The sequence below is a fragment of the Manduca sexta genome, chromosome 1, assembly GCF_014839805.1.
Source record: "Manduca sexta isolate Smith_Timp_Sample1 chromosome 1, JHU_Msex_v1.0, whole genome shotgun sequence".
Lineage (NCBI taxonomy): Eukaryota > Metazoa > Arthropoda > Insecta > Lepidoptera > Sphingidae > Manduca > Manduca sexta.
In genome coordinates this window covers 4703838-4731557 of record NC_051115.1, presented here as the reverse complement: position 1 = coordinate 4731557, position 27720 = coordinate 4703838, and the positions used below count along the sequence as shown (strand labels likewise).

General features: G+C 43.6%; 2 protein-coding genes across 2 annotated transcripts; one reads left to right on the top strand and one right to left on the bottom strand.

Annotated features, from left to right (window-relative positions):
• Positions 1 to 4: 4 nt before the first annotated feature.
• LOC115450785 (zinc finger protein 729-like) lies at positions 5 to 6471 on the bottom strand. The gene is made up of 2 exons (XM_030178895.2): positions 6254 to 6471; positions 5 to 4463 (listed from the first exon to the last, which is right to left on the bottom strand). The coding sequence occupies exon 2, from the start codon at positions 4420 to 4422 to the stop codon at positions 2104 to 2106; it is 2319 nt and encodes a 772-aa protein (XP_030034755.2). The 5' UTR covers positions 4423 to 4463; positions 6254 to 6471; the 3' UTR covers positions 5 to 2103.
• Positions 6472 to 6949: 478 nt separating this feature from the next.
• On the top strand, positions 6950 to 18363 carry LOC115450777 (zinc finger protein 62 homolog; the record flags this gene model as incomplete). The annotated part of the gene is given in 12 exon segments (XM_037436317.1): positions 6950 to 7261; positions 7694 to 7825; positions 8513 to 8672; positions 9543 to 9731; positions 11027 to 11199; positions 12510 to 12640; positions 14290 to 14364; positions 14931 to 15066; positions 16235 to 16359; positions 17136 to 17199; positions 17201 to 17266; positions 18250 to 18363. Coding segments are annotated over 12 exon segments (1473 nt in total), but the record flags the coding sequence as incomplete, so codon positions are not given.
• Positions 18364 to 27720: the final 9357 nt, after the last annotated feature.

Genomic DNA, 27720 nt, shown 5'->3' with positions numbered 1-27720 from the left:
TATTATATATAAAAAATGTTTATTAGAAAAAAGGTTCCATAGTTTGTGATTTACATTTTACTTACAATAAGGTTACACAGGGGGAATTAGAATACAAAATATGTTTCACAATATCAGATAGTGAAACTAAATGCAACCAAATGTCTACCATATTTTAATCTCCATATTGCTTGATTTCATTTCTGATTGGTAGATAGGCAAAAATCGTGTGCTAAACTAGTTGTGAAGTTGTTTGACGAAATCTATACTACATGCATACAGAAAAAAAATTCGCATAATTTCAAATCATTAAAAATAAGATAGAATTGAATAACAATTTAAAACATGTCTGCTTTCTAAAATACCTCACCTGTGTGTAAACCTAATTAATACTAGAACAATAATACTACATCCTTAAAATATGAAATTATTATCATCTACAAACAAGTGCACCGAGAGAGATTCGCAAAATTTTAACTAGTGATCGTCCAGTGGTCGAAATTGCACCGACGAGTTTAATATATTGTAACACATTGGCGGTAGGTCTCTCATGTGAGAGTCCGTTAAATTTTCTCCCGACGTTTCGAAGACTGTAACCTTCGTGGTCACAGGGCGGAATGAGGTGTTGGTCATCCGCAAAGTCGAAGTTAGAATATGTTAAACCGAGTATGTTTAATTAAATTAGAATATGTTTAGTTTGCCGCGATAAAATCCGTAAAATAGTTTAATTTTAATGTCTAAAATTCGCGGAAACTTAAGAAATCATTATATAAAAATTCGAATTTAATGTGTACAGTCGTTCAAATATTTACATTATAAAATTATATTATTGTAAATTTTAATATTATTTATTTGTCATGGATCAATATCACTAACATAATATGTAGAATAATTATAAAATTAAATAAAGCTGCAGTCATTTTAATTTATTTGTTCAGGCCAAATGACTACGTAATCAATATCTGGGCATGCCTTTGGGTACAAAGGACAAATCCAATGTAAGAATGGAGAAAAGTGACCGCCATTTTGAATTTCTTAGACCAATGAGCTTCAAAATTTATATCTGGGCATGGTTTTGCCCACAACGAACAGATCCTATGTTAATTGTGTTGTAACACTCATGTGCCCCAAATTTGGATAATCGACGCTCTACTGAGGCTCAGAGAACTCTATTAAAATTACCTTAAAAAGTTTTACTTAACCGAAACTAAAAAAGAACCCCCTTATTCATAGACCTTTTTTATCTAAGGACGGAGCATTGCTGTGGTAACAAGTCTGTTTCTCAGTGCTGACGGCATGGCAGCCTTCGCAGTGCGTAGACATAGGGCCGTTGTGATTGGCTAATATTGAGATACAACTTGAATCTAGTTGGCTGTCAGATAAACAAAGCTGAGAAACAGACTTGTTATGACAGCAATGCTCCGTCCTTAGATAAATAACGTCTATGAATAAGGTGGTATACTATAACGCAAATGGTAGAGATGCGTGTATAGTTCAGTTACATCTCTGTGCCCTTACAAAACAATAAATCTTTCATGATATATAAATTAGCCTCATAATAGAAGGGTAAATAGCAGTGGATCCACCTTCATGGCTTCGAACTTGGCCAATGTAAATTGAACTTTCGACAATGATTGTCATTTGTAAAGGAAATACATCACCAATTTTTGCAGGACATAAATAAAGTCCCCCGTTGCAACATATTTCTCTTCGCCTTATTTGTGCTGCCATCTAGGCCGCGACCTATAAGCCCAATCCCTAAGCGGAATAAATATTTTTTTCTCGAAACTCTTTTATGCAATAGAAGCCATAAGCAATTCCGAATAATGAATAAGTAGCTAGATATTTATTCACATATCTAAAACAATAATCTGTATTAAGGCCCTCCACCGAGCATACGACCTTGAGCATTCGATCTAAATAATTACGACGCATAAGTTAAGAGCGAGAAAATGCAAAGAATTACTAAAAAAATAATTTGCTATTTTAAAATTTTCATAAAGATCTAACTGTTATTTTGAACAAATTTTTCGTAAATCTGTGCACATTCCCGCCTTAAATGATGCGGGAAAATGTATGAAATGGATTCTTAAAGGCATTTGCTCGAAGGAGGGTATTAAACTTTCAAGGCGACATAGGTTCAGTCTTAATATCAAATTGCTCTACCAATTCGCATTTAATTTCCACTGTGGTACTCTCTGGCTCCACTAACTCATGCAGCGAACCAAACCCAGAGTATGTAGCTTCATCATCACTCATCTCAGCAGTACACAATTCACTCAAAATCATTTTACTTTTACACGCGTCCATATTGAAAAGTTTATATCTCTGAATGGAATATTCCAGCGAATTGTACGACACTTTACACTCTTCACATTTAAATATTACGGAATCTCTCAAATGTTTCAACTTGTTATACACATTTAAATGGAATTCATCGCTGAAGTTCCTTATGCATTCCTCACAATCTATTGTAAATACTCGACGTTTTGACCCAAACGTTGCTAATTCATCTACATCGAAACCGTCATGGAATTTCTTGATATGCCGTTTCAAAGTTTTTCTGGTGCTAAAATCTTTCATACAAAGAATGCACCGTGGAAGGACTTTCTGCTTTATGTTAGGAAAGAGGCTGACGTGGAATTCTTCATTATGCTGTTCGAATTTCTCATGTCCTTTAAAAACTAAGTTGCATTCTTCACATTTATAAATCTCGTCTTCTGCCAAGTGTTTTGTTTGCAAATGTATGTCCAGAGCTTCCTTAGAACTGAACGATACTGGGCACAAATCACATGGATACGTGTTCATATTGAACGAGTGAAGTAACTTCAAATGTATCTTACAAGATTTCGCTGATTCAAATCTTTTATAGCAGATATGACATTGTGGAAATGACGCAGAATTTGGATGTTTAGTCCTTACATGCTTCCTCAAACTCCTCTTTTCTTTAAACAACGTTTCGCATTCAATACACTTGTACCTTTGCATTCCCAAATGTGTATACTCAATATGCCTTCGAATATTCCTCTTTGATTTAAATAATTTCTCGCAATAATCACATTTCGACCAGGAGTCGTTGCTGTGTACAATTTTCACATGTGACGCTAAATAGTACTTATTACTGCAAATTTTACCACAATATTCGCATTCCATAGCAACATCTGTCGTATGTTTTAGCTTTACGTGATGTTTCAAAGATCTTTCGCTATAGTAAACCCTGTCACAGTGGGTGCATCTGAAATATCCCACATCCGTTTCATCTGCTGTTGAAGTGATGTTTGAATCCGCTATCTGAGACTGTGGATGGAAGATGCGTGTATGGAATTCCAAACTAGAGATATCGGTGAACAATTTATCGCAATGGCTGCAGCTGTTCACATTTGGAGGTGGTAAACATACTTTCCTATGATGCGTCATAGTTTCTCTACTATAAAACTTTTCAAAACACACGTTACATGTAGATAGAATATATTCCTTATCATGACTGCTTCTCATATGATCTTTCAACTCGTACACACTTGCAAAAGAATTCGAGCAAAACTCGCAGTTATATAAAGACTTCTTTCGAGATTCGGACATCTTCCTTATTAACGACTGCTTACAATATTTATAGAAGGACTTAAACGAATGTTCAGTCTTAACGTGCCTTCGTAATAAAACTTCTTCATCAAACACTTTGTTACATCTTTCACAAGGGTAATTAACTTTCTCATCGTCCTGAGAATGGTATAACTGGACATGACTATCCAAATTATCCTTTCCGTAAATAATTTTACTACAGAACCCACATCGAACTGACTCTTGATCATCAGAATTATGTCTTGTACGTAAATGCCTCCTCAAACTCTGGTTAGATGTGTATATTTTGGGGCATATGTCACAACGATACTCTCCTTTTTCGCCATGAAACATCTCTACGTGCCTTTTAAGATTTCTATTATTAGTGTACACTTTATCACACAAATGGCAGCTGATTTGACCCCTTCCAGAGTTATGCAACGCTTGGATATGAGCTATAAGTGACTGTTTCCCTCTGAATACTTTATGACAATCATCACACGTCGGATATTGAACATCAGGGTTATGCAGTTGATTCAGATGTCTCTTCAAATTGCGTTCTGTTGTAAAAGTTTTTTTACACAAATTGCATCGAATTTCCGGTCCTATGCCTTGTAAATGCACCGTTACCATGTGTGACATGATATTCTGTTTTCGCGTAAAGATTCGTCCACAGAGATCGCATTCTGGGAACGGTTGACCGAATCTGTTATGTCCTCGAGAAAGATGAAGCTGCAGACCGGCTGGGCTTCCAAATCTTTTATCACATATGTCACAAAAGCTTGTAGAGTTGACATGACAGTTTTCTATATGCATCTGAAGGTTGTACTTCCTCGTGAAAGTTCTGCTGCAGTAATCGCAGACAAAGTCTTGTGGGTAGGTCATTGTGAATATATGTATGATTTGAGTTATATTGGTGGCACCATCTGTAAGAAAAGTATAGTTGAGTAATATTACAATAATACAATATATTTTATTTTAATAGTGCAGTACATATCTATAATATATCCATGTATTCATATGGGAAATAATCTTGGACCCATTTTTAAGCACATTATGCGAACGGGTGAGTGAGATTCGCCAAATTCCACATAGCTTAAAAGCTCATATTTTTTACCAATGCGTCCTGCCCACCCTGACATACGGTGCCGAGATATGAAAGCTCACATACGATATCCTGCACAAATTGCGCGTGACACAAAGGGCTATGGAGCGACCTATGCTCGGCATCAAATTACAAGATCGAATTCCAAACAGCGAAATTCGACGACGAACAAAAGTTCGGGATGTCGGATTATTCGCTATGGGACTTAAATGGAGTTGGGCAGGCCATATAGTTAGACGCAGCGATGACAGGTGGAATAAAGCGCTGAGGGCCAAGGCAAGGCAAGCATAGCGTGGGCCGTCCAGCGGCAAGATGGGTGAACAATATTGTAAGAATTGTGGGTCGAACCTGGATGCGATTGGCTCGGGACCGAAAAAGGTGGCATGATGTGAGAGAGGCCTATACCCAGCAGTGGGACCCACAGGCCTATACAGGTTGTGGATGATGATGATGATGATGGGAAAATAATCTTGGACCCCTTTTTAAGCACATTATGTGAACGGGGGAGTAAGATTTCGCAACATTTAAATGCATATAGACAAGTTCAGAATATAAAATTTATCTATAATAATGACGGGTGCTAAATATATAAAAAATGAGATGTGATCATTGACGTATATTCTGTAGACATGAACGTCCATATAAACTATTTGTGCAAAATCTGAATTAAAATGACAACCTAAATGTCACTGTCATAACTTATTTATTCACTTGAACAACAAATAATTTTACTTATTTGACTAATATTTTTTATTCACTTCTAGGGATGTTATGGAACTCCGTAACCGTAACCGAAACTCTCGGATATCCGAAATAAAAATATATCCGTAACCGTAACCGTATCCGTTATAAAAGTTTCGGATAAGTTACGGATAATATGTTCTGACAGGTTTTTGTTTCACCGCTCACACGCTACGTGAAATTTGTATAGTTAGTTATTTTTAAACATAACATAAATATTCAGGAATCCAAAAATTCAAACATAGAACTAATAAATAATTATTTCTAATTTATTCTTTTACTTTCCAATTATATTTACTGTAGAAGAGTATTTGTAACCTACCATAGCGGCATGTAAATAATGTTGTTTGTATTTTTTTCTTTTTATAGACAAGAAATTATGGTACTTCAGGCCAGTAAGTAAATCTATTTACCTACGAAAGTGGAAAACAATACAAAAATAGTTTCAATTATTTAAATAAAATATATAATATCGATTAACTGAATGATTTTATTCTTACAGTACAAAAGTGCTATTGGATAATGATTTTTTTAAAATCTCACTTGATAAAGTTCCGCTGACCGCATCTAAAAACTTAGTAAGCGAAAAGTTGAATAACTACATAACCAAGCTATAAGCGAAACACAAACTGCATAATATAAAAAGGCTATGTAAAAAAAATATAATTTACACTCTTTAAAGATTAAAATGTCTATACCATGGAAGGTAGTCTAAATCCATAGATTCTATATAGTTATTCCTAGTATTTTCAAAGAGCAATATAAGATCTCAGACCTTAATTACATTCATAATGCCTCAAGCTAAGACTGTCGATTTCGAAATCAGTCAAATCTATCGTAACCCGCAAAATGACATAAAAATATACTTACATTGAAAATATAGAGACCTTATTCATCACACCCTTGATCTAATTACATTATGACAAATTTCTTACACAATCCAACAAGAAACTAATCGTTTAAACAAATTAATAATTCTCAGACAAGCGTCGCTTTTTATTTTTATTTTTGACATCTGTCCATGTACGGTCAATGCACTCGGAAGTTGAAACATTCAGCTTTCTATTATGGTAAACCCAGACATTTGGCACTTAACAACTATTCACAACTGGATAGTTGATTATTTCTTAGTGTTTAAATACTACGATAACTTACGAAAGCTTCTGAGCGAAAGCTAGTAGATTTACACAGGTATCAATTTAGTCTTTACCATGCGGTTGATAAGACGAAGTTTATAATTTCTTTACTTAGGATCTGAAATAATAAATAGAATAAATGAAGTGACTGGACGTAGACGACATACAAAGATGTAGTAAAACGAAACAATTCTTCCCCGCTCATGCACATACAGCTTAGATTAGATACAAAGGACAACCCTACGATATTTCCTTTCTGACAAAGTATAAGAACAAATATTCATACGAACATTTATATTGTATAAGAGAAGTAGCAATTTAAAAATAGTCGCTTTATAAAAACATTTTGCGAAGTTGTTCTTAGCAACTGGCTGTTTTTACAGTGTTCCGTGGTCAAAGAACATTTATAAGCCGTGGTAACTGTCAAGTCACATGTCAGTTGTCATACATGTCAACTGGAATTGTTTTATTTTGGAATTTCGTATTTTTACTTTTATTTTTATTGCATTTCAATGTATTTTTATATTAATGCTACAACGTATTCTAAGTATTAAGTACTCGCACTAACATACTTTGTAAATAATGTAACATCAGCTATCAATTTGTATACACAGTGTATTGAATTTTGATAAAAATGACCGATTTACAAATTTGCCGAGTATGTCTGGACTCAAACGTTCGCGTGCACCAGATATTAGGTTCCGAGGTGCAGAACGTGTATGAGAAGTTAACTAATAAGAAGGTAAAGGTTTAATCATTATTAGAAGAGCGTATATGCGTCTCGCTTCCACAGTCAAATAAGAATATTTATTTATTTATTAAGATATAGAAGACTTACAGCTATACAAACCTAAATAGAACTAGGATAGTTAAATAAAAGCCAATAACAAATCTTCACCTATAGAAATATAGTGAAAGATGAGCACTCACATGCTGCAGCTCATGAGAAAATTTACGATAAAAAAACTAGAAGTAAATAAAACAAAGAATAAATTATTACAAGGAAGAATCTAGTTATACAAATTCATAAAAAAAGTAAAGTATATTGAATACATCATTGACATAAGCGAAATTAAAAAAAAAAAAAATTTAAAAAATATAGAAAACGAGCTGATTATAAATATGTATTAAACTTAAATCAATTAGCCTTTCAACCATTGGTTATATTTCACAGGTTCTCAAGGAGGGGAGTCCACATCATGCATGTTACATGTGCTATCGTCAGCTGCAGAAGTGTAGACAGCTTGTCATTAAGGCACAGAGGGCTGAGGAGCTGCTCATACAACTCTCGGAAAACTCTATAAAGGTAAGTAATAAAAAATCCGCCCTAGATATGCACTGTTAAAATCACCTTATTATACAAGGTCATTTTAACTATGTGGTAATAAAGGAAACAACTTATTTGTCTTTATTCGTGTTAAAATTGTGCCAAAAATGATCATTTTCACTAGTCCCAGTTTTGGTTATTTGATATTTTTATTGGTTATTGGGAATATGGCATGTGCGTGACTGGTTTTCTGACTGTAGGTGTGAATTTGCCTGTTTAATAAATTCTCTTAGAGTAACAGTAGTGGCATTAGGGCATGTAAAATTAAAATAATCATTGATATTTATTTTGTTAAAACTTTAATTATTTTATTTAACTTATTTTAGTGTTATTTTCAAGAAGATAACTATGTAAACATAGGCTAAACGTTTTAAAAACAAATACTGTCCCACATATATTATTGAAAAAAATTACATTCACAAATATGCAGCCATAAATAAATGTGCTATGTACTATGTTGAGGCCTTATTCTGTACTTAATCCGTAGCAAGTCTGCCTGTTATACATGATATGCCAGCTATAGGTCTAGCCAGCTCAACTGCTTCAAGAAACACAGCTTCCTGGTTCCTCCACAGGCCTCTCGGAGTGGCTCCTGTGTACTGAGGATTTCAGCCTATTCTGCAGCTACTCCAACATAAATACTATAAAATTATTAATTTCCCACAGGATCATGAATCAATCTCCGTAATCAATAGACAGGCGAATGGTCTTGTGTGTTACACTGTTGCTACCCTAGAATGTTTCTCTATACATGAAGATGTTAAAGAGGAAAATGATGTTAAAAGCGATGGCAACAGAGTGTTCAAGAACGAACCGGATGAGAGAGGTAAGTGAACAACCTGACAGTGGCGGCCTTATTGGGCGCGAAGCCCCAGGCGAAATCAAAAGTACAACGCGGTGCCCCTGGTGGCATAGGAAAATTCCCCGGTTTCAACAGTTTGCTTGGTAAGATCGGAAAAAACTCCTCCAAAGCACCGCGCGCGAGGCCCTGGGCAGTTGCCTTGTTCGCCTCCCCCTAAAGACGCCTCTGCAACCTGACCAGGTAAATAGGAAACCTAGCTGTATTGTGATAAAATGTGGAACAAATTTCTTGTACTGACAACTTTAAAATGGGTAAGTAAAAGTCAAGTCAAAGCAGGTTTTTTATTTCTCTGGTCAAGCGAAACAGCCATTTTCTGTATAACTCTAAAAGTGCAACAGTGTAAGAGTAAGTTTAGTAACTGTAAGTGCGTAAAACTGCCGAGACGAATGTCCACAGGTTTGAATCCCAAAGGCACTCACTTCTGACTTTTCTAAAAATGTGTATTCTCTGTGAACTATCACTTGCTTTAACGGTGAAGGGAAACATCGTGAGGAAACCTGCATATCTGAGAAATTCTCTATAGGAATTTAGAGGGTATGTGAAGTCCGCCAATCTGCACTAGACCAGCATGGTAGACTAGCCTAAATGCTCTCAGAATTAGAGGAGGTCCATGCCCAGCAGTGGAACAGAATATGTAAAATACAGGGCTGATATTATTAACCAGGCCTTTTTTATCACTTCTTTTTTGTGGGCACGATAATTCTCGAAAGTCTATAATTTTTTGTACCCTCCTCCCTTCCTATTCCTTTGGGGGACCGTGTGCCACCGCGTGCCCAAACAAGAAAGGTCTGTTATTAACTCTAGTAAAATTAAATAATTATTGCTTCATTTTAGGTGCATCAGAATCAAAAAAAGCCCATGAAGCTGATAGTGATGCTTCAGAGCCGTTCAAAGATTTCACCGATGGCCACGCGACTGATTCTGAAGATGACCTGCCTCTGAAGAGTATCAGCGCGAGACAGACTCTGGACAGACGGGTCAAGGTCAAGAAGATCGTATTGGTGCGGAAACGGAAGGAAAAAGGTAGGTTTTTTTTTGGGTATCTGCATCTGAAACCCGTGAATGGGATACTGGGATCCCCGGCCTAGCGACTGCAGGGTCCTGGAGGAAAGTTGGGAAGAGATAGCTGAGTAGGGAGTGTGGGGGAAGATAAGGAAACCTCTTAGGATGGGAAGAGGGGAGAAGGCTAGGAACTGTTCGCGAGCCCTTATAGCCCTCAATGTGTACAACCATGAGGTATACACACTGAACTGTGTGCCTAGAGAGACAAATGTGCCCCGTGCGGGCAGGAGGTGTGGAGACCGAACGCATGAGAATAGGGGACCGGACTCATTTTTGTTCTTTATTACTACCAAATATTTACGTTATATAAATTATAACACAGAAAGAATTATTTAAATCCGGTAAAAAATCAACAAGGTATAAGTCTTTTAATTTCGGTAGAAGGGGTAAGTAACAAGAAACAGAAAAGAGGCGCAATACCCACGTGTGACGTCATCGGGCATTACGACGCCTGCGAAAGAAAGAGATGAAGCGATATCCCTACTTCGCCCCCACTTCGGCACATAGTAATATTTGAAATATGAATTACTGGCTCATTTTTTAACCAATTTGAATGCAGTTTTTGCAGGAGGGTTTCTTTTTCGTATTATCAATGATTTCATATAGAATAATGTACAAAATCGAACACAGGCCGGTCCCCTATTGCCGAATGGGAGATAAGGTATTTTAACTTATAACCTTCACAGCCTCATGCAGTTATATTAAGATGAGACTATGGAAATTATGGCAATTTTATTTTAGACTAGTTAATCCGACAGATGTTGTCCCGTCTTAACTGTGAATTTGCAGCGCGTATTCAGTCAATCGCTGACAGTTATTTCAAACAATTGACAGTTATATGAAATTAATATTTTCGTTAAGTTTTCTTAAATTTTCTAATTTTCTGTGCAATTTTTTCTTTCATAAGAACTTTCTTCTTTTTTGTGTCTGTTATTGTCAGGAGAAGGATCTTATGAAAGAAAAATTTCAAAAAATTGCGCGGAAAATTAGAAAATGTAAGAATACTTAACGACAATATTAATTTTATATAACTGTCAATTGTTTGAAATAACTGTCAGCGATTGACAGAATGCGCGCTGCAAATTCATAGTTAAGACGGGACAACGTCTGTCGGGTCAACTAGTTTTAAAATATTTTTTCCAATTAAATAAATAATTTCTGTCAAACATTGAGTATCTCGAAAGTAACATCTTCACACTTTAGCTCTAAACTCTCAAATTATATCCTACCATCAGCATTAGTATTCATATTTTCAGATGCTCCATTGGACGCCCGTGAAGTGCTGCTCACAAAGGAACAACAGTTAGAGGCATTATTTGAGCGATCTAAGTCTTTGAACTACATCAGTTCGCCTTTCAAATGTGAATTATGTTACAAAGGATTCCTGGACACGAGAGCGTATGAGAATCACAAGAGGAAACATGACGCTGTATGTATTTTGTCTTATTTCTTACTAGCTTTTGTTCGCGGCTTTGCCCGCGTGTAGGAGTTTTCCGGGTTTTTTTCTGACTTACTTGGTATATATCGTTATATTATGATCAAATTACACTAAATCATTATAAATTGTAGCCTATATGTTATTCTGATGTATAACCAATATTACTGTAAAGTTTCATCCAAATCCGTTCAGTAGTTTTTTCGTGAAAGAGGAATAAACATACATCCATGCTCACAAACTTTCGAATTTATAATATTAGTAACATTAATATTACGAATTTGAAGGTTTGTCTGTTTAGATGTTTGTTTATTGATATTTGGATGAGTTTTCGCACACAGAACGACTATGGCTTGGTCGAGTATTTACCTTTGACCTGAGTTGTTCCCGTAGGAGATATCGAATTATATAAATAGATACTGATGTCTTGCCAAAGATTGCGTTACCGTGGTTCGAACTTTTCACCAAGATTTTAATATTGGAAAAAACACGTGTGAAGCCGCGAGCAAAACTTGGTAAAGGACACACGTGTGAAGCCGCGAGCAACACTTGGTAAAGGACACACGTGTGAAGCCGCGAACAACACTTGGTAAAGGACACGTGTGAAGCCGCGAGCAACACTTGGTAAAGGACACACGTGTGAAGCCGTGAGAAACACCGAGATTTTTATTTATTTTTATTGTAATTATTGGCTTTCATATGAACAAAACATAAAAGTATATTACCGAAACGTTTAAAATACAGAATAAGACATATAGCTTATCGACGTATGAATCAATAATATCTAAGCGACAATTAGTTAACCTTTGAGTAAAGCGATTTAAAGTTTTCATTTTTATAAAGAAATTCATAACATTAACTTTTACATTATAAAAATATAGTCTAATGATATTAAGATAAATTAGATGAAATGACGCAAAAAAAAGGTTGACGGTTCCAAATATTTATATAATTGAATTTCACATTATTTGTCGCTTAGATATAATTGCCTTCTAAGCGCCTATATGAAGTCTGCTTGGCAACACTAAGTCAGTGTGGTGAATTAACCGACGTTTTCAATAAACAATTCCAATCGCTTTTTCGATCTATCTCAAAAATTGACCAATCAGAGCCAAGTTATTTTTGACAAAACAAATGAGTTATTGTGATTGGTTCATCCTCGGAATTTTATTGACGATTGAGATTGAGATCGTTTATTGAAAACGATAAGGGCTAAACTCCTTTAGTAGAGGAAGCCCATGACCAGCAGTGGGCAGTATATAATCCAGGTCTGGTAGTATAACTGTGAACCCCCCCCCCCGCAGCGCAGCGGCGCGTTCGAGTGCGAGGTGTGCCGCATGCGGTACCGCTCGCCGCGCCTGCTGCGCACGCACGCCGCCGCCGCGCACGCGCGCCTCTTCCGCTGCAACAAGTGCGCGCACGCCGCGCACACCATGTCAGTCGCACTCACTTACTCATATTATAACGGCATACAATCATTGTAAACATGAGTTAAGGCGATACCTCAAGGTTCATTTTCATACATTTTGTTTTACCTTTAATCTGGGTAACTAAACAAGTATTGGCAGGTAAACGATTTAAATTCACGTCTAGTTAGTGATTAGTTCTCGCAGTTGAAAGAAAAACGTAAAAATAATTAATATGCATGGATATTTCGGCCTTTAAAATATAATATGACGAAATTTTAAAAGCAGAAATATCCATGATTAATAATTATTTTTACGTTTTTCTTTCAACTGCGAGAACTAATCACTAACTAGACGTGAATTTAAATTCTTTACCTGCCAATACTTGTTTAGTTACCCAGATTAAAGGTGAAACAAAATGTATGAAAATGAACCTTGAGGTATCGCCTTAAACTCTACAGTAAGGCAGTACGTGGTTTAATTATAATGGTGATTAGAAAAGCTAAAACTACTATGAGCTTTTCTTATCACCCACAGCCGCGTAGAGGGGTGGACAGCAGGCAAAGTATTGAATGAAAAAATTACCTAAATTGGCCGGTAGAAAAAGAAGAATGCTAAATTTTTTGGACAGTTTAAAATAGAAAGTATTATATAATTACTTATGGTCATTTGTATTTAGGGATAAAATTAATAAAAAAAAAAACACAAGGTATTAAAAAGAATTATCAAAATCTGTTCACCCACTGGAAAGTTCTGAGGTGACAGACATAAAAAAAAATACAATCGAATTGAGAACCTACTCCTTTTTTTGAAGTCGGTTTACAAAAAGCCAGCTCGGCAGGTAAGACAAGATAAAAGGATAACGCGTCGCGATTCTCACTTGCATTATTTGCATTACATTGTTGTGACAATTGATTTTTAATATTATTGCAATGAAGACAATGTCGATAATAATTTGACAGTAGATAATTATCTGCGCTGCTCTTTTATAGCGGTAAAGACTATTCACGCGTGTGAAGCCGCGAACAACATCTTGTAAAGATTATGTTCACTTCGCTAGCGCTAGTATAAGGCATGGCTAGTGTTATTATATTATAGAGACATTCGTTTAGACCAGTGTTTCCCAACGTGGGGCCCACGCCCCGCAAGTGAGCAATTTGATAGTTAAGAACAATTTAAACAGAATTTTCAGTTTTTCATTATATGTTTTGAAATTTTACTTATAATGTTTTGATAACAATTTCATAGTGATTTCTTCATAAAACTTATCATTTATATTTCTTAAGGGAACAAAACAATTTTCAAAGATTAAAAATTATTTATGGTAGGCATAAAAATTTTAGAAATCTTAAGGTGGGGCATTGCCTAAGCCTAAAGCGGTTGGTTGTAGAACGGACTGTCGAGACGAATGTCCGCAGGTTCAAATCCCAAGGGCATACACCTCTGACTTTTCTAAAAAAAAATATGTTTGTATTTTTTGTGAATTATCGCTTGCTTTAACGGTAAAGGAAAACGTCGCGAGAAAACTTGCATACCTGAGTAGTTCTCTATAGGAATTTTGAGGGTGTGTGAAGTCTGCCCACACTACAGCGTGGTGGACTAAGTCCTAATCCCTCTCAGTAGTAGTGGAGGCCCAGCAGTGGGACAGTATATACAAATATTATAATTGTTTTTCTAGTAATCAAGCAAGGGAACACGAGAAATGGCACAACGGCCACACATACGAATGTCAACTTTGCGGACAAAAATTCAGGTATGTAACAAAAAAAAATTTAACGACTTAAAAAAAATTGCAAACGTTTTCGTAATTAGTTTTTTTATGCAACTCCAGCCACCAACGACATGTTCTAAATAAATAATAATATTGCATAGTAGTTGATCTCTTGAATAATTTTAAGAGTATTTTTCGTTAAATTCTAACTTGTTGTAATAAATAAATAAATCAAAAATAAAATAAAAAAAATACTTTGTGGGGATTTCGGGTACTAAATATTATGTTTTATATTGTTCTCAGTAATCCTCTACTTGACTCTCAAAAAGTTGCAAATAAAAATTCAAAAGTTGTTTATTTCTTAGTCTATATTTGTCACATACATAAAAATTACTTTACGTGGCGCATGACGGGGAACGACTGACGAACGCAGGCGTGTGCACTCCCGCGCAGCTACTATATGTAAAATCAGCAAAATACAAATTCTATGAAATACGTACAGTGTGTCCCTACAACTTAAATTATTTTAATGAATTTGAAATATTGCTACTTCCTTAAACAAGAAAAAAGTTGCAAACAAATTGTACCAAATATTTGTCCCCTCCCAGGAAGTCAACCTCGTACCTCACGCACAAACGCAAGAGGCACCCGACCGAACACGTGTGCCACATCTGCGGCGAGAGCTTTGTGGGCAGGCACGGGTTGTTGATGCACAAGAGCAAGACGCACAGGTGGGATCAGCAGGTGAGTGATGTAAATATCCATAAAAAAAAGAAAAAAAAGGCATTAGAGAATAAAAAAAAGTAAGTTTGTACTAAAAAAATATCGGGAATAAGATTTATGTGAAAAAAATATGTTTTTTATATTTAAAAAAAAATAGAAGATGAAATTTTGTATAAGACCGAAAGTACTATATGCGCGGAAGGATCACTTATGACACGACATACTTTCTTTTTACCTACCTGCCCCCCTAATTACCTGGCAAAGAAAAAAAATATTAGAAAATAAAAAAAATAAGTATGTACTAAAAAAATATGATTTTTTGATTTTTTTTTTTTTTTAATAAATAGACAATGAACTTTTGTATAAGACCGAATGAAGTATACGCGCGGAGGGATCACTTATGACACGACATACTTTTTTTTACCTTCCTGCCCCCCTAATTACCTACCAAACGTTATTTTGCTATGTCATTATAAGCAAGTAAGAGACCGTTCAAGTATTACGTTACGGGGGAGGGGGTGTCTTGTAAAACGTTACGATGCGTTACAGGGGCGGGAGGGAGTCTCGAACAAAGCGTTATGTAACATTGTTTTTTTTTAAACAATAACACAGGTATTTTAGCGACTTTCCGGTATTCTGCGTAAAATAATTGTGAATGTTACAAAAAAAATTGTCATTTTAGAGTTACATAACTTTGGGGGTTACAGGAAAACGTTACGGCGCGCTACATGGGGGTTGGGGGGCTCAAAAATCTTAAACAATTGCGTTACGTCATCCTTGAACGGCCCCTAAGGCACCTCGTGTTTAGGACAACAATACAATTACATTAATTTCACGAAGTCAACAATGCTATGTTACTGTATTATAAAGAACTAGTTGACCCGACCATAGACCCGACAGACGTTGTCCTGTCTTAACTATGTATGCACGCGCGCATTCTGTAGATCGCTGACAGTTATTTCAAACCACTGACAGTTATGTAAAATTAATATTGTCGTTAAGTTTTCTTAAATTTTCTAACTTTCCGCGCAATTTTTGAATTTTTTCTTTCATAAGAACCTTCTCCTGAAAATAACAAACAATAAAAAATTGTGAAATCGGTCCAGCCGTTCACGCGTGATGGCATGACCAAGGGAAATAGGGATTCATTTTTATATATATAGATAACTCACGCAACGTATTTCTCCAGCCGCTAGTGAAGGAGGAGCCGACCCCCGAACGGTTCTGCGCGGAGTGTGACGTTCAGTTCGACACAACACACGCGTGGCAGCGGCACATACTCACCTCTGTGAACCACACGCTAGGTGGCGACGGGTGAGTATGCTAGTCTTGGATAAGCTAAGTCTCACATACTAAGACTGGGTTGCATAACAGCTTGCTAAACATGTTTAGCACTAAACACACTTAAAACTTAAACGAAGACAGCACTACCATTAAACTCATTTAGCGTTAATCATATTTAGTAAGGTTTTAAAGCACAAGTCGTGCATATCTTCATACTGTAACCAAAGCATACTGACTCCAGATCAGAAGATTGCGTGTTCATATCACGTCGGGGTCACCACTGTGGAGTTTCGTGGGTTATTCGGTATTGGACCACTAATGTTGTATTAGTGTGTTGCCTCTATAACCCCTTCACTTGACTATCAGAAGGTTGCATAAATAAAATTCACCAAATTAATAATAAAATCTATATTGTTCACCAATTTTACATATGTTACTTTAGTTACTACTTAGTACTTAGGATGTGTACGGTACCCAACGGTCTAGCATGGCTAAGCGTGGCGGGTGACGGGAAACGACTGACTACGGCTGTCGGGCACACTCCCGCGCAGCTACAAAATGTACGTTCAGCAAAATATAAATTCAATGCAACATACAGTGTGTCCCTACATTGCTAATGAGATTTTGTTCTTGGATATCAATAACGCCCCCACGCGGAGGCCGCAGTGCCCCCACAGGAAATATGGAAAAAATTGCCATTAAAAAGTATAAAAAAGGAGGGGGTTCAATTCACTAATCACTTTGATTTAGCTTACTCCCAAAAAAGAAGTGATAAAAAAAAGTCTGGTAACCTATTTACGTTACAGTTCCCAGTGCAAGATCTGCCATCAGAGGCTCTCGGGCGAGTCGATGTCGGCACACATGAGAGAAGCACGAGAAGTCTCTGCGACAGACCACGCTCGTGGCGAGGAAGCTGGTCAAACTAGCTTGCGAGCAGGTAATCAGTTAACATATGTAGATTTATCTTTGAATGACGAGCGTGCCGTTCGCCTGATGGTAAGCGATACGTCGAAACAGTAGACCTTGAATTACAAAGCGTTTGGTATTCCACTGCGCTTGTCTGAGACATATGTTAATTATTATGTCCAGTAGTTACACTGGCGACAATGTCCTTCAAACCGGAACACAAAAGTGACTACACACTGCTTGGTAGAAATAGACATTACGGTGGTACCTACCCAGGCGGACTCTCACATGTGAGAGACCTACCACCAGTACTCTTTTTTGACAAATCAGAACAAAGCTTTTTCAATACGCTTACAAATGACTCATTTTGATTAGTTCATTTTTGGATTTGGATTAAAGATTGAGATTGAAATCGTTTATTAAAAACGGTAATAAGCCTAGTTGGTTGTGGAACGGACTGCCGAGGCGAATGTCCGCAGGATCAATACTCAACACACCTCTGACTTTTCTAAAATTATGTGTGTGTTTGTGAATTATCTCTTGCTTTAAGGCGATACCTCAAGGTCCATTTTCATACATTTTGTTTCGGCTTTAATCTGGGTAACTAAACAAGTATTGGCAAGTAAAGAATTTAAATTCACGTCTAGTTAGTGATTAGTTCTCGCAGTTGAAAGAAAAACGTAAAAATAATTAATAATCATGGATATTTCGGCCTTTAAAATTTAACATGACGAAATTTTGTATGAAAATGGACCTTGAGGTATCGCCTTAACGGCGAAAGAAAATATCCTGACGAAATCTGCATATCTGAAAAGTTCTCTATAGGAATTTTGAGGGTTTAGTCTGCCCGCACTACAGCGTGGTGGATTAAGGCTTAATCCCTCTCAGTAGTAGAGGAAGCCCGTATAGCTGTGGGACAGTATATACAAGGCTGATATTATTATATTTTTATTAAAATGTCCGATAGAGGTTAACTTGCCAGAACCCAGTTGTACATAGTCGGTGTGTCGGCAGTGCGACGCGTACTTCGTGGGCCGCTCCAACCTGCGCGCGCACGTGCGGCGCGTGCACCTCGGCCTCAAGTACAACCGGAACGTCGTGTGCGAGCTGTGCGGCAAGAAGTGCACCGTGAGTTATATTCGACCACATTACAACTGCTAGTGGTCCCCCGAGGCTATAGGGGACCGGCCTTGATGCTTGATTTTGTACATTATTCTATATGTAATGGTTAATAATACGAAAAATAAGCACTGCTGCGAAAACTGCATACAAATTGGTCAAAAAATGAGCGAGTAATTCATATTTAAAATATTGAAATGTGCCGAAGTGGGTGCGATGTGGGGATATCGCTTCATCTCTTTCTTTCGCACGCGTCGTAATTCCCGATGACGTCACATGTGGGTATTTCGTCTCTTTTCTGTTTCCTGTTAATTACCCCTTCCACCGAAATTCAAAGACTTATAACTTGTTGATTTTTTACCGGATTTTAATAATTCCTTCTGTGTTATAATTTATATTATGCTATTATTCGATAATAGTAAAGAACAAAAATGAGTCCGGTCCCTATTCTTGTGCGCTCGGTCTCCACACCGAATGCACGCCCATGCACGGGGGGACATTATGTCGCGGACCTAGGCACACTACAGGTGATGCCTACATCCCATGGTTGCAAGTTCACATGGGGGGTCTGACAGGGACTCGTAGAACAATTCACCTCTCTTTCCTCTCCGCCCATCATATTACTTCCTCTTCCTTCCCCCTTCTTTCCCTCTATTTCTCCTCTTCCTCTCTTCCTCCAGGGCCTCGCAGTTGTTAAGCCGGGGGTTCGTGGTATCCCATTCGCTTGTCCCCGGTGTGGAATGTGGGATCTGTATTAAAAAAACGTACTAATGGTTGACATTCGACTGTCGTATTTATTATCTATCTTCGATAGCCTGGTTGGTTGTGGAACGGACTGCCGAGACGAATGTCCGCAGGTTCAAATCCTAAGGGCACACACCTCTGTCTTTTCTAAAAATCATGTGTGTATTCTTTGTGAATTATCGTTCGCTTTAACGGTGAAGGAAAACATCGTGAGGAAACCTGCACATCTGAGAAGTTTTCTATAGGAATTCTGAGGGTGTGTGAAGTCTGCCCGCACTACAGCGTGGTGGACTAAGGCCTAATTCCTCTCAGTAGTAGAGGAGGCCCGTGCTCAGCAGTGGGCAAGTATATAATACAGGGCTGGTATTATTATTATATTATTTATTATCTTTGTAAAACCTGGTTCATTAAAGAAACGAATCTAAAATGGCGGCACTTATCATGTTCTCTCGCTTGTACACCAGTGCCGTCTATACTCACTCACACGTGTACCGTAAGCAGAAAAATAATCAGTCTGGATTTACTTTTATGCTGTCTTTACGCGCTCAGTGATTTTCGTTATGAATTCGTTGTTATAATTTTCTTTTATTCATCCATTGTTATTTGTTATTGTTGTTAAGTTTTGTTAAGTTGGAAATTAAGAAATGTGGGAAGAGAACCCATACAATTGATGATCCCGGTGAAGGATCGTCTCATAGGCAGTATTAATAAATTAGTAAAAAGTAATATTCATTTTTATGATTAAATGCTATGTAATTTTATTAATTTAAAAAAAACTGGAGCCGAAATTTTATATGTTAACTGTACTATCTGTCAACTCAAGTACAAGCCGCCATTTTAGATTAGTTTTTTCAATAATGACCTATAATATATGAATGAATCCCTCGAAGCCGAATTTCGGCCACGGCAGCCAATCCCATGCAAGAGATATTATAGTGCACGAGTGTGTGCAATACACAAGCACTCTGTGTTCCTTCTCATAGTCCGGTGAGACATGACTGGAGAGAGATCAGCAGGAGATATTATAGTGCACGAGTGTGTGCAATACACAAGCACTCTCTGTTCCTTCTCATAGTCCGGTGAGACGACATGACCGGAGAGAGATCAGCAGGAGATATTATAGTGCACGAGTGTGTGCAATACACAAGCACTCTCTGTTCCTTCTCATAGTCCGGTGAGACGACATGACCGGAGAGAGATCAGCAGGAGATATTATAGTGCACGAGTGTGTGCAATACACAAGCACTCTCTGTTCCTTCTCATAGTCCGGTGCGACGACATGACCGGAGAGAGATCAGCAGGAGATATTATAGTGCACGAGTGTGTGCAATACACAAGCACTCTCTGTTCCTTCTCATAGTCCGGTGCGACGACATGACCGGAGAGAGATCAGCAGGAGATATTATAGTGCACGGTTATTAATGTACACTACCATATCTATCCTTCTATATAGGGGCGTGCGTAAGGCAGCCCATCAGATAATAGTGCAATAAAAATCAATCCTCTCAAAATTCGAGCGCGTCAGATTAAGGCAAGGTATTTTTAAGGCGACGTATTTACAACATCATCTCACCCATTTTCTCATACGCTGAAATCGTCAGATTACTGAAATATACACTGTTCTGCACATACTTAACTTACGTAATCTGACGCGCTCGAATAACTTTTATCCCTTTTACGACCACCCTAATTACTCGTCAGATTAATATCTCTCGGTTAACAGAAAGACATAGCGCGTATACACTATGAATGTCTGACGCGCTCAGTATTTCCATACGACTGATTTTTTACATTTTGAAAATTTATACGCTCACTAAAATGGCAAAACTTTTTTCGTTAGGACCTAATCTATCTTCTCAATTCAATAGGTCCCCAGGACGATTTAGTAGCTGCAAATTTAGCATCTTGGCTTCCCTACTATTAGTTGTGCTGATATATTTTTTACTAATGGTAGGTCTCGCATATTGTGAGAGTCCGCCTGGGTAGGTACCACCGCAATGTCTTTTTCTGTCAAGCAGTGTGTAGTCACTGTTGTGTTCCGATTTGAGAGGGCATTGTGGCCAGTTGTAACTACGGGACATAATGAGACTTAACATCTCATGTCTCAGGATGGAAGCGCAGTGGAATACCAAACCATACGTAATTCAAGGTGTTGTTGTTTCTACTGTTTTATCGGCCGTATCGCTTACCATCAGGCGAACGGCAAGCTCGGCTCGTCAATCATAGCAATAAAAAAATTTCGTCCCCAGATCCACACGGACTCAAGCCGTTCAAGTGCGACACGTGCGGGAAGTGCTTCACGACGGCGGGCGAGCAGCGCGCCACGTGTCGCACGTGCATCTCAAGAAACCCTGGCCCAAGCGCGCCGACACCTGCGCGCCGACGAACACGCCTGGCACAAGTGCATGCAGCACGCAGAGGACAACTTAACCACGACACAACACAACACAACACGTGCATCTCAAAAACCCCTGGCCCAAGCGCGCCCGACACCTGCGCGCCGACGAACACGCCTGGCACAAGTGCATGCAGCACGCAGAGGACTAGCCTAGCCACGACACAACACAACACAACACGTGCATCTCAAGAAACCCTTTTTTTTTTTTTTTTTTTTTTTTGCGCCGGAACCGCCCTGCGCAGTGCCGCTTTCGCGGCCCGACTCGGCGGGGAAAGGTCCGTTCCCCGCACGCCGAGCGTCGCTGTGGCGACGGCGACAACGTGAGGCCTAGCCCTTCACGCTGTCGCCCACCCCGTGGGCCGCCTTAATGGATGGTAGGAGCGGCGGCCCCGGTTGCCCACGGGCGCAGGGCGACGGGTTAGACACCGTCGCCCCGACGCCTCCTTCTCCTCCTCTCTGGCGGCGGCGGGCGGGATCGGTCTGCTCCTATCCCGCTCCGCGGCCTCCTTCTGCGACATGGCACGCTCGCAGAAGGAGGCCGCTCGCGACCTCCGACTGCGGACCATGGCGGCGACCACGGTCGGCAACGAGAGGTCGCTTCCGATGACGGCCAAGAGAGCGCTGCGCTCTTCCGTCCAGGCTGGGCACTCCTCGAGGTGTGTTGGGCCGTGTCCTCGCGGCAGTTGCCACAGTGGTGGCACGGCGGACTCCTCCTTCCCGGCTATGCGACACAGGTATGCACCGAAGCACCCGTGCCCGGTGAGCACCTGCGTCAGCCGGAATGTCGGCGCACCGTGGCGCCTGTCCAACCACTGTCGAAGGACGGGTCGCACTGCCGCGACGGTCCTCAAGCCCGCACTCGGGCTCTCCAGCCTGAGCTGCCATTCCTCCACAGCGGCGTTGCGGAGGGAGACCAGAGTGGTCTCGACCTCTTGGGGGGGCTAGCCTCTGTCCTCGGCGCAAGCTCTCTTCCCGCCACCAGAAGACAGAAGAGAGCCCGCGCGTCGAGATCCCAGGGCAGAGTGCCCGCCAATACGCAAGCCGCTTCGTGTGAGATCGTGCGGTAGCCCCTGACGATACGCTGCGCCACCATGCGCTGCGGTCTTCGCAGCCCTGACGCAGCGGTCGTTCAGGGAATTGGCCCATACGGGAGAACCGTATAGGGCCATAGACCGCACGACTCCAGCGTACAGATTCCGGCAGGGATTGCCAGGACCTTCGACGTTTGGCAGCAGACGGCCGAGAGCACCGGCCGTCCGTACCAACTTCGGCGAGAGAGCCTCAAAATGCGCGCGGAAGTCCCATCGGCTGTCCAGATGAAGACCGAGATACTTCATCTTTGAGCCGACGGGTATCCGCACGCCCTCTCACAGAGATGTAGGCCTCGATGGGCGGCCTACTCCGAGGCCCATGGAAGGCAAGGGCCTCGGTCTTGTGGAGAAACCACCGCGAGACCCAGTCGCCGAATCCTGCGCACCACCAATTCGGTACCGAATGGGGCGAAGCAGGGACGCCTAAAGGTCCTGGCCGTCGCCGTCACGAGCGTGTCGTCCGCATAGCAGACGACGGCGACGCCTCGAAGGTTGGTACCACGGAGCACCCAGTCGTAGCCGATGTTCCACAGGAGCGGCCCGAGGACCGAGCCCTGCGGGACACCGCACGACATCGCTCGAGTGCCACCCGTCAGCGCCCGGATACACCACGTACCTGTCTGACAAGTACGAGCGCACCAGACGCCGGAGATAAGGTGGCACCTCGTGATACCGCAGTGCCTCGTTGATGCAGGCCCAGGGCATGGTGTTAAACGCGTTGGCGATGTCTAAGGACACCGCCAGCACGACCCTACCCCGAGCGACTGCATCCTCCGCCAGTGCTTTCACCCGCAGAATCGCGTGAATCGTGGATCGGCCGCGCCTAAACCCGTACTGGCAAGCGGCCAGATCCGGGCCGATCCGCTCGAGATGCCCGACGAGGCGAGCGTGTACCACACGCTCGAACAGTTTGCACACCTCGTCGAGCAACACGATCGGTCGGTAGGCCGATGGCGACTCTGCGGGTCTCCTTCTTTCTTGAGCAGGACAAGCTTCCCCGTCTTCCACCGCGACGGGAAAGTGCCCTACTCAAAAACACACGGAGAAAAGGCTACGGAGCCTCGTACCCAGTGACTCGACAGCGAGGACCCAGACACGTCCGGGTACACCGTCGAGCCCCGGAGCCGAGTTTTGCTCCGCAACCGAGACACTGCCACCTGGGCTCTCCAGGCGAAACCTCCGGGATATCCTCTGCTGGAATCGACAACGATGGCGCCGATGGACGTGGCGCCATCGGTGGAAGAATAGCCTCCTGGGTGGCCGGAAATAACGCCGCGACAACGTCCGTCACCAGATCGGCTCGGAGACTCTGCGTCAGCGGGGCGCCCACGGGCGGAGCTTGCTCAACGCCATGCGGTACGGGCGTCCCCACGGGTCGCTGTCGAGAGTTCTCCGAGACTCCTCACGTGCCGCGGCCTTTGCTTGCGCAATGGCCACCCGCAGCGCTCTCTTGGCCGTCTTGTGTAGGCCGTGAAGCAGCCGCTCCTGTTCATCATCGCCGGGCGGACGGGAATGACGGCGGCGGTGTCTGGCGAGTCGACGGCGCGCAGCCATGCAGGACGCGCGTAACTGGGTGAGCTCCGCCGACCACCAGTACACCTGTCGCTTCGGAGGGAGGCATCGGGCCCGGGGCATGGCCGCGTCGCAGATTTGCGACATTGCCCCCGAACCACTCCGCCTCCTCTTCGACCCGCACCGGCCCTGCCGGTACAGGGAACCACGCCTGAACAAGAGCGGCTTCCTTCACGGCCTCCCGGTTGAGCCGCGTAACGGCCCAACGCTGGCCGCCCCATCGTCGGGAGGTCAAACTTCCACTGTTACTGGGCTGGTTGGTCCGGGGAGTGGAGACACTGTGGGCCGGTAGCGCAGCGGACACGGCGGGCTAGGTCTGGGGTGGCGAACGTGATGTCCACCACCGAACCCCCGTTGTGCCGCACGCACGTGTCCTCCGACCCCCGATTTAGGACGACCAGTCCTGAGGAGATCGCCCATTCCTCCAGGGCCCTACCCGCGCGTCCGTCACCGACGAACCCCAGGCCAAGGATTTGGCATTGAAGTCGCCGGCGACAAGCACAGGGCGGGGCTGGCTGCTTTGCACCACCAGGGTTCCCAGCCGAATGAGAAAACTCTCAAATTCGGCTAGGGATCTGTTGGGGAGAAGTAGGCTCCCACTACCCACACCCCCAACAGAACCGCCACACATCCGGTACCCTTCGCTACTTTTTCGAAGGGCGGGGAGCCGGCGGCACCCGGGTGATGACAGCCACCGAGCCGTCGGAGTCCCCTGCCCAGTCATCGGGGAACGAAATACGGCTCGCTGACTACAGCCACGTGGATTGACCACTGCGCCAGGCTCTGAACAAGCAAGTCCTGCGCTCTGGCGCAGTGATTGATGTTCGCCTGGAGAAATGTTTTGTGCCATGATTTAATGGGCGATCTCCATCTCCACTGGGTGGGACGGTTGCGGACGCGTCACAACCTCGGCACCTCCTCCGCGACGGTTGCGGGAGGGTCGAAGAGGCGACGCAATCCTTGCCGCCCACCCTGTGCCCCGCGGGTTTGCCGGCAGCTGCGCGCACTGCGCAATGCGGCTCCGCGGAGCAACCCTTGGCCTTGTGGCCCTCAAGACCGCAACGGTAGCAGATCCCGCTGCGGTCCCCCTGCGGTGCATTTAGCACCTACGTGCCCCGGCAAAGGCACCTGTAACACCTTTGGGGCCTCGGCTCAAGGAGCCGGACCCCGGCGGACACGAAGCCTACCAGGACGCGTCCTGCCCTGGCGACCTTATCCGCCACCTTTGCCGGGCACTGGGCCCACGCGGCGCCCAGACCCGAGTGCTCGATCTTGACCTGGCCCACCTTCAGGTCCTCGATCGAACACTCTCCGATTTTGGCGATAGCCGTTGCGACATCGTCAGGGGTGATGGACTCGTCAAGCCCTGAGATGCGCAGCTCTGCCGTCATGACGGGCCGGGAGACGCGAACGCCTTCCAACCCACAGAGCGCCTCCCTCATTTTGATGACGAGGGAGTCGGCTTTCGCCTCGGACTCAGGTCCGGGCACCTCAAAAGGTAGGCACCGGTGGCCACCCGTCGCGCCTTCATGCCGACCCCGATGCCAAGGCTGGCCAGGTCGACTTTGCCCCTGACCGCCTGCAGGGCCTGGGCGTAGGTCGTGCCCCGTTCTACCGCCTCCGGTGCTACCGTCAGGGTGACGGCAGCCTTCTTCGGAAGACGAAGCTGGGGCACAACCTTGCGCACCACCTTCTGCCTCTGGCCGGCATTTGGGGCGTTCGGCTTCGGCCCGGTCCTCCTCTTGCTCCTCTTCCCCCTGCCCCGGTTACCCACCACTGTCCACCCTTCTTCCACTGTTGTGGGGGCCGGAGCGGATTGAGGCAGAGGCGTCGCCGCTCTCCTCCTGGACCCCCGCATACGCCGACGCGGCGGGCGTTGGGCAGGCTCCTCGGCCACAGGTGTGGCTGCAGGAGCGGGGCCGAGGCGGGAGCTGGAACGTCAGCAGATCTGGGCGGAGCCGCGAGTGTTGCTGCTGCCCGACTCCTCCTCTCCCCGACGGCTGGCCAGGACGGGCCAGACACCACCGACGCCACTGACGAGGCGTGGGAAGGGCGCTGGGGCGAGTTTGGCCGAGATCGCCTCGAGCGTTTTCTCCATGAGCTTCCATCCGTCTCTCATGCCGCTCGAGGCGATCCTCCTCCTTTTCTTAGAGGCCGCCTTCGGCTCCCTGGAGCGGTCGCCGGCCACAAAATCCTCGAGGATTTTGTTCTGGGTGGCCAAGGCAGCCTCCAGTGCCGTCACCTTCCGCTCGAGGGAGGCTATTATGGCCTCCAGTCTCGCGGTTTCCGCGGAGGAGGGCTCTTCCGCGCGCTCCTGCAGCGCGCATCCTCCTGAGAGCCTTCACAAACGTCCTTTGAGGTTCCGGGACGCTTGTGAGACGTGACGGATGTTCTCCGCCACCTCAAGGAGGAGGTTCTTTGTGGGAACCTTTGCCGACTTTGGCGCCGCGATTTTCGGGCAGGGCGCCACGATCCTCACTTCCTGGAGCGCTGCCTCCTCCTCCACTGCGCGGGCGGCTTCGGCCACACGTTCCTCCCTCAGGGCCGACTGGTAAGCCTCCCTAATCCCGACCACGGGGGTCATCCTCACCTCCGTATCCGAGGCTGAGGCCCCACAATTTTGGCAGCGGCGCGCAACACTGGGTCCGTTGCGCTGCCACTGCCACTCGTGCGGACTCCCGCGGCCTTTTTGAGGCCGGCTTACGGGGTTGCCGCGCCATTCGCCTAGGTAGCCGCGAAGAGTCACTGCTCGGCTCGGACTCGCTCAGGATCCGGGCCGGCGCGCGCCTCCTAGCGGCCACCGCCTTCCCTGGCTTAGAGCCACTACCACCGCGCATCTCGGCAGTCGAGGTGGAGGCAGTGTTACGCCCAGTCGCCAACGTGATGTCGCGGTCGGTAGCTAACTCTACCTCGACAGTGCACTCCTTTTTTATTATTTTTTTGGGTTTCCATCTTATTCCCACAGTATGGGGAAATAACGGTCCGCCCAGGCAGTGCCCCTGTACCTGGGTAAGCCCTAGCGTAACCCGCGCAGAGTGTCGGCCGGTACTCTGGCGGGGGTCGCCTCGGGACCGATACCCATCGCCGTATCCCTCGCGGTGCGCGCCGCCGCGGGATTCAGGGTGATTTTTATAGAGGTTTTCTTCCTCGCGGTCCGGGCGGTTAAGCCAAGACCCTCGGTCCAGTGGGAGCGCGAGACATATCCACAGACCTCCACACCAGATTACGATCTGCGACGGCGACAATGGGAGAGTCCCCCCACTGCCTGCTCGGGCGGGATGAGCGCACACCGAGCCCGTCGACACCCCGGACAGAACCGGGGCCGCCCGAGATGGGCCCACCTCGTCCGAATCGGACGACGGCCGCCACAAGGGGGCGACGACCGCCATCAACTCCATTGTCAGGATATTGGCCGTCGCGCCGACCAGCTCGATCGACGCGCCGTTGCCCAGGGTGCACCACGAGGAGGTTTCCTGACCTAGCGCCGACGAAACACGCCTGGCACAAGTGCATGCAGCACGCAGAGGACTAGCCTAGCCACGACACAACACAACACAACAC

Excerpts from the sequence above, each read along its gene's own strand:
- LOC115450785 (XM_030178895.2), bottom strand. The coding sequence starts at position 4,422 with ATGACCTACCCACAAGACTTTGTCTGCGATTACTGCAGCAGAACTTTC.